Genomic DNA, 13,721 nt, shown 5'->3' with positions numbered 1-13,721 from the left:
CAGACAGCTGGATGCCAGAAAAAGGAAGAAAAATCTCCCCACTAAGCAGAACCCTGTTCAATTATCATTTCAGCCCAGTTATTGGACCCCAGAGAGGTATAAGATCTGGACAAAGTTGTCTTAGGCTTTAAGGCTAATGGACATCAGGAATGTCGTTCAACCGCATTCCCCAAACAGCAGTACTCGCTCTGAACTTGTCTAGGTGAGCCTGTAAGTTTCTAGCAGTGTGAGCCACACAATGGCAGCCACAAAGAAAAAGTCAGAATTACAGAGCGAGCTGGTTGAAATTTGCTGAATTTCTATTTTTTGGCCCCCCAAAAAATCCACGACAAAAAAAGGAAATTTTGACTAATTGTTCACAATTTTTTTTGGTGCTTTTCAACCAGTTAATCAATTTTTTTAACGTTGACTAAATTTTCTATTGAAATGTCATTTTGATGGAAAAAATGCAAAAGAAGCTTTCGACGATTATTTTTTGTTTGCATTTTTTCAACCAGCTCCAGTTTTTGTGTGTTCAAAAGCTTGATCCTGCAAACACTTTAACAAATTGTTAACACACACACACACACACACACATATCCCTTAGAATATTTGTGTCAGTAAAATTACTCCAGTGTGCAAGTGGTTGCAGGATCAAGACCCGAAAGGCCTAAAAACACATGTCTTATTTTACCTTACTGTTTAATTTACTATTTTTTGGATCAGGTTTAGACTGCAGGAGCTTTGGGGTGGGGACCATCTTTTTGTTCTGTTTTTGTGCAGTGCTTAGCACAACAGGATCTTGGTCCATGACTGGAGCTCTGAGGTGCTGCAGCAATGCAAATAAATAATAATTATTGTTGGCTGCAATAGTTTTAGCCATGTTGGTCCCAGGATGTTAGAGAGACCAGGTGGGGGAGGTAATATCTTTTATTGAACCAACTTCTGTGGGTGAGAGAGACAAACTTTCATGAAAAGCTTGTCTCTTTCACCAACAGAAGTTGATCCAATAAAAGATATTACCTTCCCCACCCGGTCTGTCAAATAATAATTTTTATGATTATTCAAAAGCAAACTCTTGTGTGAGCTTTTTCTGAAAGTATTGGGACCTTTTTAGGAGGAGGAAGTTGTGGAGGAGGAAGACAGCCCCACCCCTTCCCCTGCTTTATGTCTCCTGCTCTTGTGGTGTTTATTTCACCATATTTCTATTGTTAGTCAGTAAACCACTCCACTAGAGCAGAAAGGTGGGTAGCCTTGACCTAAATTCTTTATGAGCATAATCTTGTTCCTATTGAAGTTTACAGCAAAACTCTCACTGACTTCATGTGGCTATTTCAGAGGACTTCCTCCCAAAATAAATAAAATATAAATGGTTCTGTAGCATTTCTTCCACTATTAAAGGAAGTGATATAAAGAGACCCCTCTAATGCACTTTTCCTGTTGGAGGAGAACAATATTTGTAAAAAGAAAAGGAGGACTTGTGGCACCTTGGAGACTAACAAATTTATTTGAGCATAAGCTTTCGTGAGCTACAGCGGAAGTGAGCTGTAGCTCATGAAAGCTTATGCTCAAATAAATTTGTTAGTCTCTAAGGTGCCACAAGTCCTCCTTTTCTTTTTACAAATACAGACTAACACGGCTGCTGCTCTGAAACCTGAAATCATATTTGTGATTCACTGAGGACCACTGCTATTCCATGGTAGTAGAATCGCATTTGAGCACGGGACATGCAGCGGCCCGTATTCTGCACAGGCATACGTATGTGCATTGTGAGTGGCAAATCAATAGAATTACTCTCAGTGCATAAGGTTAAGCACTTGCATAAGTCTTTTTGAGAGAAGAGTAGGTGGAGAAATGAAATGGGGTGTGTGTGTGTGTGTGTGTGAAAATTTTCAAACATTTTGAAATTGTTTTAATTTCACAGGTTTTGGCATGGGGCGATTTCTCAAAAGTCAGGAATTTTTCACCAATATATATATATATATATAGAGAGAGAGAGAGAGAGAGAGAGAGAGAGAGAGAGAAGTGTCAGGATCAAAAAATGTTCAGGTTTGTCCCTTATTGATTCTACCTTTTCCCTCCTTTTGTTCTGTCACTGAAGACAGGGGAAGGGAGAGGGAAGGAAAAACCAAAAACATGAAAAATCAGACCACTGGAAATATTTCTGTTTTCAAGTTTCATTAAAACAAGGATCTGAAAAATTTAGAAATCAGGAAATATTTTGGTTTTGGGGTGGGGGTGGGGACAGAGTATGTCCATCCTACAGTCATGGGGGTATGATTGCAGTTCAGGGGGAGTACCAAGGGGAGATGGGTACCAGAATTCTTTTATCCTGCCGTGCTTCCCCCCCCCAACCCCAAGAAATATCTGAATGGGTGCCACCCTTATTGACTTCAGTGGGGATGCGTGAGGGTGCAGCAATCCAGCTACAGGCAGTGAATTGCAGGATCAGGCCTTAGACTATACATGCTATAGTGCAGGGTCTGTCACTGACTATACATTTGTGCTGTGTTTAGCCCTGGCCCGGTTAAAGCCTCTGAGAGCTACTGCAATAACAAATTATTATTATTTCAAGGTCAAGTAATGCATCTAGAGCAAAGAAAATCAAGCAGTACCTGGAGCATATCCAGAGTCAGTTAAGAAACACAATAATCTGTGCAGATCTCTGCTGGCCAGCACCAACTCTCGCACTTGTTATATTTGCTTATCAGACTTTTCTAGACAGCTGTTCGCAGTATTTATTTCACTGTGAGAGTCGGGGAGTTTGGGTAATAAGAAAGGATTGATGCTAACTTGGGCTTTTACATCTCATCCATTACAACCACGGATCCAATACAAATGGAAATCTTTGTGCAACACCTTGCACAATGGGGCCCAGGTCCAAGACGAGGGCTCCTAGGTGCTATGGTAAAACAGATAATAATCCTCAATTTGAATGAAGAAAAGGAGGACTTGTGGCACCTTAGAGACTAACAAATTTATTGGGCATAAGCTTTCCTATGACTGCATCCGATGAAGTGAGCTGTAGCTCACGAAAGCTTATGCTCAAATGAATTGGTTAGTCTCTAAGGTGCCAAAAGTCCTCCTGTTCTTTTTGTGGATACACACTAACACGGCTGCTACTCTGAAACCTTAATTTGAATGGTGATTCCACCGTTAAAACTGCTACTGAAACTACTGGCCTGATTCTTGTCTCACTTAGAGCAGAGTAACACCACTGGGTGAAATCCTGGTCCCATTGAAATCAATGGCCAAGGTCCCATTAATTTCAACAGGACCAGGATTTCATTCACTGGCATGAATGGAGTTCCTCCTGATTTACACCAGCCCAGCCTCCTTGTTCTCACGTCTCTTTGAACATCACAGAGGTTCAAAGTGACTTCAGAACAAATACAGAGTTGAGCAAGTGGTGTTTTGTATATTGTCCACTTGTGCTTTAATTTTGATGGGACTTTAGCCCAGCTGTCACTGTGAGAACACAGATGCCAGTTTAATGCTGATGGGCTGATCACAAAATGTTGCTCTCTCTTACCCTGACTTTGGCTAAAGACTAAGGAAAACCCATTGCTGGGAATTCTCCTGCTTTGGCAAGAAGATGGAGTGGGGATCTAAAGGGTCATTTTCCATCTATTACTTAACTGATTCTGTGACTTGAAAGAGCTGCACATGTGACATGAAATTAACAAGAACATTTGTTTTCAATTCGTTTTTGAAAATGTTATTAATGATGCTGGGAACAATCCTGCCAACCCCAAACATTTAAAAATCATGAGTCATCACCCCTCTCAAAATCCCCCATGACACTGGCTTAAAAAAAAATCACAAAATTTATAAAAATAGTAAGTATGGGGTTCTTTTTATTTGCCTTCTCCTTTAAGGCACCAAACTTTCAGGCTTTTCTCTGCAACCACGAGAGCTAAAATCTTACTCTTATTTTTAAATGAAAGCTGAGATTCTTACATAACAACATTATTCCCTCCAGGAGCTAAGACTTTAAGAGAAACACCATATATCACAAGAGTTGGCAATACTGGCCCCTTTGTTGTTTATGGGTGGGAAAGAAGGGGTGGCCAATATTTGAAGAGAGAGGGACAGAGAAGTTTGAGAATGTAGGGAGGGGCGGGGGGGGATAAGAAAAAACTAGAGGGAAAGGAGACAAAGGAGAGATGAGGGGAAGAAGGATTTGCATAGATAGGATATCTTGAGAATAATCTCCCTGGTCCACCTCCCATGCACCCTAAAATGTGATACCCTGAACTCAAATACAATAGCACACAAACTTCAAAAATACTTACAGCACTAAAGAGCAAAACACCCACCTTGTTAAAGACAAAGAGAGGGTGGAGGGGGTTTGGAAGAGAAGGAAAGAGTCCTATACAGGAGCAGGCATTAAAGGAAGGAGGCAAACCCACGCAGAACATAGGTGCCATTGGGCAATATTTGACAAGCGAGGAATGGTGGGCTGTGCAGAATGATCCAAAGGCTACAAACAGGAGTTAAAGTAAGGGGATGGATCACTTGAAAATTGCCCTGTCCTGTTTGTTCCCCCTGAAGCATCTGGCATTGACCACTGTCAGAAGAAAAGATACTAGGCTAGATGGACCATTGGTCTGACCCAGTATGGCTGTTCTTATGTTTCTCACCTAAAGGGAGAAGCTTCAAAGAAGAGTTAAGCTCCCCCATTCCCATTCAAAAGCCAAGGGGGAGTTTACCCTGCTCGGTCTGGCTTGGGTAAGCATTCCCTTTCCCTCAATAGCTCCCTCTGCTCGTTGGCTGGTGTGATGAGAGCTTCCCACTCTTGTTTCAATCTTCTTTAACCACTGCCTACAAGTTGCCTACTGTCAGGGCTACCATAGCAAAGCCCTGCTCATCCGATAGTCTTAGGTAGAGCCCCAAATAGGCTGATGGTGACAAAGTGTGCATTCCTGTCTAGCCTGACCCATTCCATTTATTTATGTGGAAGATGATGGGCATTTCTGCATAATTCAAGTCCAAGCCATGCAGCATGTGATAACTTTCCATGCTTCTTAAAATAAAATAATTATTAAAATCTTCATTTTGATTAGGTCCAGCAATCGCTGGGGTTTAATATGGCAATGAATTGGTGAGTTTGCATGTGGATCACTGCCCTCTCTTGGCTGGAATCAGAATTGCACAACTGTGGGTCATATACCCTATAGTGTTAGGAGCAGACTGAGATGTTCAGGCTGTAGGGATTGTGCTTCAGGAGCAGGAGGAGTTGAAAGCTGTCCCCTGATGCTAGGAATCTCCTAATATGCAGCCTTAAAATGACAACAGCAAGCCCTAAAATGGCCACGGATTTGCTACAATAACAAGAAGTCAGTGTTGTAATTTAGATGTTCAGTTTCTCCAAACAAGTATCCCATGACAAAACTTTATTTTTGCAATTTCATGCTTTGATCAAAAAGCAGGAACAAGTACTGGGAGTTGACACATTTGAGTGTAGCTGTCCAATGCAACCAACCAACCATGTAGGGATGTTTTGAGGAACTAGCTTTTTAGGTTCACAAAAGCAGCCCCACAAACTGGGATACTGGATTTGTGTCAAGAACAGCAGTGCTTGTTCAAACCATTCAGCAAAGCACACTGGTTAAATGTCTGCGGCTTGGTATAAAATCCACTGCAGCTTTAAGAGAGGGGAGGGTTTCCAGGAGAGGAAAAGGCAAAGCCTGCCCACAAGGGCTTCTTTTTGCCTTTCTGATCCATTCAGAAATTACTCATTGCAAATTCCTGACTTTTCAAGAGGAGGAAGTGCGATTGCATGGATTTCATTTGCTGCACATGTGTGGCACAGAGTGGGAAAGAGACTTCTTAACTGGGGAGCTAGTCCAGCAACAGCGATGACTTTGTGAGAGCTGGGGTGGGGGGTTGCTTTACACCAGGAAGCTGTGCTGTATGTTTCCACGCTCAGCTGCTGAGACAGAGAGAGAGACACACACCAACACAACAGCAGCCGCTTGCCTTTCTCGGTGTGTGGATCAGCTGTCTCTCTCTCTCTCTCTCTCTCTTTTTTTTTCTTTCCGGTGTGTTGTTGTTTGTGTGTTGCGATGGCTGAATGATGGCCCAGTACAACTCCACACCACACACCATGGCTGCCAAAGAAGATCTCTACAGCAAAGTCACCCCCAGACGAAACAGACAACAACGAACGGGGACAATCAAACACGGGTCGTCTCTGGAGATCCTTTTATCAATGGGATTCCCCAAAGCCAGGGCGTAAGTTGGGACATCTTTACTTCCCCCTCCACCCTCTGAACCCCCCCACCACCCTTTTCTGGGATACAGGCGAGCTGGTTAAAGGCCGTGGGGGGGGGGTGCAATTTCTGGTTTGCATGTTGATCCAGGGTAGAAGGCGTGTGTGTATCTGGGGCGTTCTCTCGGGGATGCAGGAGAACGTGGTGCGATGGGCAGCTGCCTGCGGTGGGTACCCGATCGCTCGGTGATGCAGGTGCGCCTCGGCCCAAATGGCCTTTGCCGGTTTCGTTTTTCGGAGGAGGGGTTTGTTTAGGAACCGGGAAGGGGGGGAGAGGTGGCTTTCGAGGAGAGGCTCCGCTCCGAGCTGTTGAACTGCAGAGGCAGAGCCCATCCACTGCAGTGGTTTGCAGGCTGGGGGTGTGCAATTTGCAGGGAGGTGGGAGCGGCGCGCGTGTATCGCATACTCATGGCCAGGGAAGAGAACCGGGTCCCTGGAAGGGTTGGTCTGTGCCAGGGCTTTAAAGGCAGGTGAAGAAATGAGCATGCATTGCAGCAGCCCCGGCTGGGGCGTTGCTATTTTACGGCGGCTCAGTACTGCTGTTATGCATCCAGGCTCAAGGTTTTGATGTCAGGATGCACAGCCTTGGCAAGGTAGCAACAGCAGCGGCGCACAAATCCCGCGGCTCTGGAGCAACCGAAAAATCAAGCTTGTTCACAGGACTGTGAAACCAGGGCCGGGCCTGGCCGCGGAATGGATGCGCTGAGCACCGCTGGCCTGTCTCCCGATCCTGGTGAGAAATTGCTTCAGAAGTTTTGGATGTCCAGCTTGCTCCAGCTAGACAGGAAACTGGACTTCAGCAAGGTGCAATTAGAACCCATGTCCCTTCGTCGTTATTTGACAGTGGTTATTCCTCAGCAGTTATTTTAGCTCCTGCAGTCACCTGAGATCATGTCTGTAACCTACGTGCCGGTGAAGTCAATGGAAGCAGTGTTCAAAAACCCCAGACCTTTGTAATCCAACGTCCCGTGTTTTTCATGCGCAATTTAGCAATAATCTGTTGTAATATTTCTTTGCTGTGCTTAAAAGTCATTGGGCAACAGCCTAAATATCATGTAATACTGACCCTCCCCAACCCCCTTGTTAAAATGATGACTACTGAGTGGGGTACTTTAGGCTGTAAAACAAACTAGGGGAATTTGGATGATTGCTTGATCTGCCTAGATTTGCCTTTTATAGTTGAGATATCAGAACTCAGCTGGTTTCCCACTATTTTCTGTCCAGATTTTTATAGGTTCACAGATACACATGATTTGAAGGACAGACATCATCTATAGATTCATATGACCACCGTGGCTTTCACTAGAACATACACACACACTCAAAATCCAATGTGCGTTTTCCATTGTCCTACTTATGCTCTTTATGTGTGTCAATGATCTGTAGCCATATAGAGAGAGTGGGATGTGGCATTTATCAGGATGCTTGCAGATTGGCACACTGAGGAAGCAATGACTTAATGCACCCAGATTGGATGGAAATGCACTAGCATATTACTCAGTCTAGATGGGGGAAAGAAATGCTTGATATGAAAGATAAAAACAATGATTACCTCTATGATGGTGATGTCTAGTTTGACAGCCAGCTATTTTACCTGAGTTACCATGCCGTTCACATCCTTGTTAATAAAAGCTTGCTTCATAGTTGCAGTACATAAAAATGAAACCAAAGCCTAGATAGACCAGCTGGGAGAGGTTAAATCCAAAGAACAGGTATCAAAAATACCCCCAAACTTAAAGGCTTATTATCATAAAGTATTTGGACTCAGAGGCGAAACCAGCTAGTTCTTTACATACAACCGGATACTATAATAGTATATTTAACTGATAAACTGTGCTGGAATTGGATGACTCAGTGTATAACATAGCTCTTGGCACCATATTCCAGTCTGCTGATAATGTTGCAATTAAATGGTTATTAAAATGTGAGTAAGAAGCAAAACAAAAATAAAAGTGGATTGGTAATTGCTGCTGCCAGTGGTGTGCTATTATGGAATAATCCACAGGTCAGTGGTCAGGCTCCCAAAAGTGCAGGGTTTATAAGCAGCACAGAGCACATTGTTGGGATGATTCCCACAAGATTGCTGCTTCCCAGAAGAGGCCTTTTATCCAAATGCTCATTTCTGTGCAAAGGGAGGAGACTCAGGCTGAGATTTTCATATTCAAGTTTCTAGGTTCTTCCACATTATAAATGACAACCACAATAAAAATATATAAGGCTTAATATAATTGCCGTGGCTCTGGGTAGGTCAGTCAACCGATTGAACCTGGGACTGCTGGTTCTAAAAGCATGACCCGCTGCTGCCAAAGCCCAGCTCTGTTAGCCAAAGCTGTAGCAGGCTTATCAACCTCTATAGGTAGGTCTGTACTTCCAGCTGGGGCTGCAATTCCCAGCTCCGAGGAGACACATCAACACTAGCTAGCTCTGGTTGAGCTAACACCCTACCGAGTGCAGCTGTGGTGGTGCAAGTGGCAGGTGGGACTAGCCATCTTGAGTATGTGCCCATCTGAGACAATAGGCACATGCTGGGGGTGCCCAGCTCGAAAGTGTAGACACACCCTATATGTGGTTCAGCCATCACTGTAGGAGAACAGAGTGGGACACCAAGTGGGAATGAGTTCCATGTGCAACTGGTGTATTCAGGAAGTTCACAATGGATCCACGAGGCTTCCATCCCACTAGATCAACTCTGCCACTTCCCCTACCGTACACGACCCCATGTTCCCATGGAGAACACCGGGTTGAGCTCAGCACTGCATCATCCAGGGGGCCAAAGAGGAGTCAACACACAAAGCTACACCACTTCCTGTCTCCGACCTCAGCAGAACCAAGACGTTGTCATGTTTTGGCCCTTGGTAGCTATGGAGTACCAGCAGGAGTTAGAATATGGGTATTTATTGCTTCACGATGGTCCTCAAATTAGAGGGACTCAGTCCAATTTCTACATAGTGAAATCTTTTCTCTCTGGTGTTCCAAATGTGTTTTCTGTGCTGTTAAAACATGTTTGCCTAGTAACAGACAGAGTAACATAGCAGCATTTCAGTAAAGAGGCTCCTATCCCTCCAGGGTTTGCGCTAATGCTGGGAGAATACTGAGAAAAAAAATAACTGGAGCCTGAAATAAATTCACTTCCCCCATGTGTGTGCCCCCATCCCGCTAGCTTTTTGCAATTATTCTAGGCTGAAATTCATCCTTGTCCACAGGAACAGCACAAGGTCTGTGCATCACTTAAGCTCTTTGGGCTTTAGTGGGACTTAAGGGGGATTCAAGTGGTGCTTTGAGCCTTGTGTTGACCTTCTGTGCAGGGATGAATTCCACCTCTAATGAACGTGTTTATTGATGGGAATGTTTCTTGACAGAGCAATTTTTAAGGGCATACTGGAAGAGAGTGAATTTCAAGTATGTAATCATGCTGGAGCCAATCGCATCCAGCCATGGAATAGAATATACCAGTACCATGTCCACAAGCTATTTGGGGCAGGGACTTCATTTGTACAGCACTCAAGACAATGGTGTCTTGATCCTGGCTCGAGCCTCTGTGTGCTACTGTAATACAAATATGCGTAGTACCACATGTCTAATCAAAACCACTTCCATTTCAAATACTGAACACTCAGAAGCAAGCTGCAGACCAAGGGATTATTTGGTCAACAGTTTTAAATAGCAAATTTGTTGAAGATCCCAATCTGTTCACTCGGTGAACAGTAATAAAAGAGGCATAATTAATTGAATAAGCAATCCCTTACAAATTACTCTTCCAGATCTGCTTTTCTCTCTGGAGTGCTTATTTTTCCCCTTTCGAGTACTTCTTTAACTGTTTTTGGAAGTAATGAGACAGAAGGCTTTTTGCATACTCTGGCTTTTAACGGATGAAATTCTGCATCCTGGCTTGAGCAATAGCTTGACTAATTAAATGGTCTAGTACATGTGCTGCAGTTCCTAGGTTCAGCATTGGGGCCTCTGAACAATTGTGTACATCTGTGCTGGAATGCATCCAAGAGGGAAGCATGGGGTTGTGCTGGGCAATTGAACATAGATACTGCAATTGAGTTAGCAGCTGTAGGGAAGGAACACTGGAGAAAGGTTTCAGCAAACATACAGTTGGGGCCATATCCCACTATCATTCCACATATGGAATTTTCATTGACTTCACTGCAAATTCTGCTCCAGGACTGAGGGATTATTGTTATTTTATTTGTATTACAGTAGTGCCTAAAAGCCCCATTGTGTTAGGCACAGAATATACACATAGTCAAAGACAGTCCCTATCTCAAAGATCTTTACAGTCCATATATACTACAAAAATAGGAAGTATCGATATCCCCATTTTAGAGATGGGGAACTGAAGCACAGAGAAATTAAGTTACTTGCCGTGGCAGAACTAGGAATTGAACTCACATACCCGAGGCTCAGTCCAGTATCTTAATCACAAGACCATCCTTCTTCTCTAAGAAAAAGAGAACATGTCCCTTTAGGAAATGAACCCTGTCTTTGAATGCATTTCCTACTGTTTGCAGCATTTTTGCAGCTGTGTTGGTCTCAGGGTATGAGGGCACAATATCTTTTAGTGGACCAACTTCTGTTGATGAGAGAGAGAAGCTTTTGAGCCACAAAGAGCTTTTCTTCAGGTCGGATATAACCTCACCCACCTTGTCTCTCACATATTTTACCTCTTTTTTTTCTGTAAAAATAGCAGAGTGAAACCGATTGGAGGAAATGAGAAAGGTGAATAAAAAGGGAAATGGAGTAATCATTCAGATAGATTGGCTGCAATACACCATCTTTATTTTGTATAGTGCTTTTAATGCAATCTGTATTATGAAATGCATTACAGATTTAAATAATGTAGTTACAACATGAAATAATAAACAGAAGGAACTAAACAATCAGAGAAGAGAGGAAAGAAAAATGTTCACAGGAGAGCTGGAAATCTGGATGGTTGACTGGGCAGAGAGTTATAAGGAGATTGTTCCATGCGTCTCAGAGAAGGCGTTTGCACCAAGAATGACAAGAGTGAAAAATGGGACAAATTAGATGTCTGTGGACAGAAGAAATATTAAAAGACAAAGAGTAAAAATTTTCAAAAGTGCCTACGTGATTAATTCCCGTTTTAAAACATGCCTTAGGAACTTAAGATCATAAGGGCCAGATTTTCAAAGGAATGTAGGTGTATAAAGATGCAGATGGGCACCTTGTGGAATTTTCAAAAGCGCCAAAGCAAGTTAAGTGTCTAACTCCCATGGACTTTAGTCCTTGAAAATCTGGCCTTAAGTGATTTTTGAAAATGGGACTTAGGATCTTAATCCTTTTGAAAATTTTGCCCCTGGTCTGCAAGGTCAAATTCAGAGACCTTTTTAGAAACCAGGGAGGACAGCTTGTCCTGAAATGAATAGGGAGCCAAGGGAGTTGTTTGAGGATAGGGGCTGATGAGGTAGTCTTATTTTGATAGTCAAGGAATATAGTGGGAGGCTAAGAGAGTGTATCCTATAAGGATGGACAAGCAAAGAAAAACTTGTTTTCCAGAACTACCTCGACATAGTCTGCGTACAGCCCTAACACCAACACTTCTGAAGCCCCACATAGCTGTTAGTGGGTCCACTGCTTATTCCTGGACATTGAAGCAAGGAAGCTACACAGTTCAGATTTTAACATGTCAAAGAAAACTTAAATGATACAGTTATTAGTGCAGAAAGTCACTAAATATTACAGAGGAGGTTGAGAAAAATATGATTTTACACTCTCTATAGCGCTTTTCATCCCACTCTGACGACCTGTGAAAGGGAGCCACCTCTGGGTTCAAACATGGCAGCTGTTTAACAGTGCACCCTAATGTTACACCAGCTTTTAGGAAAAGAAATTCAGGATACTGTAGGAAGTTGAATCTGCAAGGCAATTTGGGAAGACAGATGACTGCAATCATCTGAGTTGCATTCTGGACACGACATTAGATGTGGCATCCCTAATCATTTTTGAAGAGGACTTCTATTAATTACAAGTGGTCACTCTTTGTATGTCTCATTCAAAAGGCAGTGACTCCCCAGTGTTACCAGACACCATACTGGGACATTATTTCTATACTGGGTTAGGCCCCAGTCCTTCATTGAGCTCCTTGAATGCACACTCGCGTACTCTGGGGCTCTGGATGGGCAGGCACAGGCATCTCTGGCACAGAGCTCATTGCTGTATCTAGGCCTTAGAGAGAAGAGTGACGCCCATTGAATTGCCTTCACAAGTTCTTGCAGTGCTGCAAAAGAGACCATCTGACTCAAGTGCTGACCAACTCTGTCCCTGTGATAAGATCACAATCTAAAGTGCTGTGGGTGTAGCAATACTGCATCCTTGCTTGGAGGTATTTTATACATAAACCACAGCTTGACCTGTCTTCACAGTAATCCTGTTTCTACAGGAGGTGGGAGGGGAGCCGAGAGAGGTGAAACAAAAAGACACTTCTGCCACACTGACAACCAGGACACTGGGGAAACTCAGACGTTCTTGTCAACTGCTGGAAATGGCCCACCTTGATTATCACTACAAAAGGTTTTTTCCTCCCCACCCCCCACCCCGCTCTGCTGCTGGTAATAGCTCATCTGAAGTGATCACTCTGGTTACAAAAAGAAAAGGAGTACTTGTGGCACCTTAGAGACTAACCAATTTATTTGAGCATGAAGTGAGCTGTAGCTCACGAAAGCTTATGCTCAAATAAATTGGTTAGTCTCTAAGGTGCCACAAGTACTCCTTTTCTTTTTGCGAATACAGACTAACATGGCTGCTGCTCTGAAACCTGTTTCAGAATGGTGCAAAGATTGCTCATAACAACCATGCCAAGGTCAATGAGTCACTGGGATATTTGCTGTGTAAGTGAGAGTAGTGCAGAATGAAAGCTTCCCAGTGGAAGTTTTTCTTGTACACCCACCTTGTTTGGGGGGCAGGGAAAGAGCTGCATTGCACCTTTGTGCGGTTAGCTCCCCTTACTGGGATTCTGCATTTAAACATACAAATAGCATTAAGTAATGAGTTCCTGGTCTAGAGACAAGTCAGTGAGATCCCCATGATCCTGCATCTCAGAACTCTATATTGTAGGGCTGTCAAACCTTTACAATATCCTGGGAGGCATTAGCAACTTGCCAGAGCCCAGGGGACCTTTGCCCATTTCGATATCAAAATAAATGCAAGCAACATAACATTTGCTTGTTCTTGTCCTTCTCGCTGGTGATTTGTCTTGGGGGCAAAGGGCTGATCTTGTTGCCAATGACTTCACCAGCTTCAAAAGATAAGTAGATGGGGGTCAGGGAGAAGTGCCATGGCTCTACCTCTGACACACCAGCCAATAGGGCAAAACTTTAAAAAGAGAGCAATTTTGTTTGGTCAAATAGATTTTGTTTGTTTGTTTGTGTCCCCTGCACTCCCCAACTTTGTCAAATGTCTCTGGGACTTGGGGGGGTCTAGTGCACTGTTTCACGCCAGGCCA

The 13,721-nt window shown here is 43.4% G+C and overlaps 1 protein-coding gene across 1 annotated transcript in view; it reads left to right on the top strand.

Moving 5' to 3' along the window:
• Window positions 1–5,675: 5,675 nt before the first annotated feature.
• Window positions 5,676–13,721, top strand: part of UBASH3B (ubiquitin associated and SH3 domain containing B) — a 105,734-nt gene continuing 97,688 nt past the window's right edge. Inside the window, exon 1 of the mRNA XM_084611737.1 lies at window positions 5,676–6,216. Within this exon, the coding sequence (XP_084467863.1) occupies window positions 6,056–6,216 (161 nt within the window). The 5' untranslated portion in view covers window positions 5,676–6,055. The remainder of the gene's footprint in view (window positions 6,217–13,721) is intronic.

This window comes from Lepidochelys olivacea (genome assembly GCF_965140295.1).
Source record: "Lepidochelys olivacea isolate rLepOli2 genome assembly, chromosome: 22".
NCBI lineage: Eukaryota > Metazoa > Chordata > Testudines > Cheloniidae > Lepidochelys > Lepidochelys olivacea.
The sequence above is the reverse complement of the archived record's forward strand: the minus strand, read 5'-3'. Positions and strand labels throughout refer to the sequence as shown.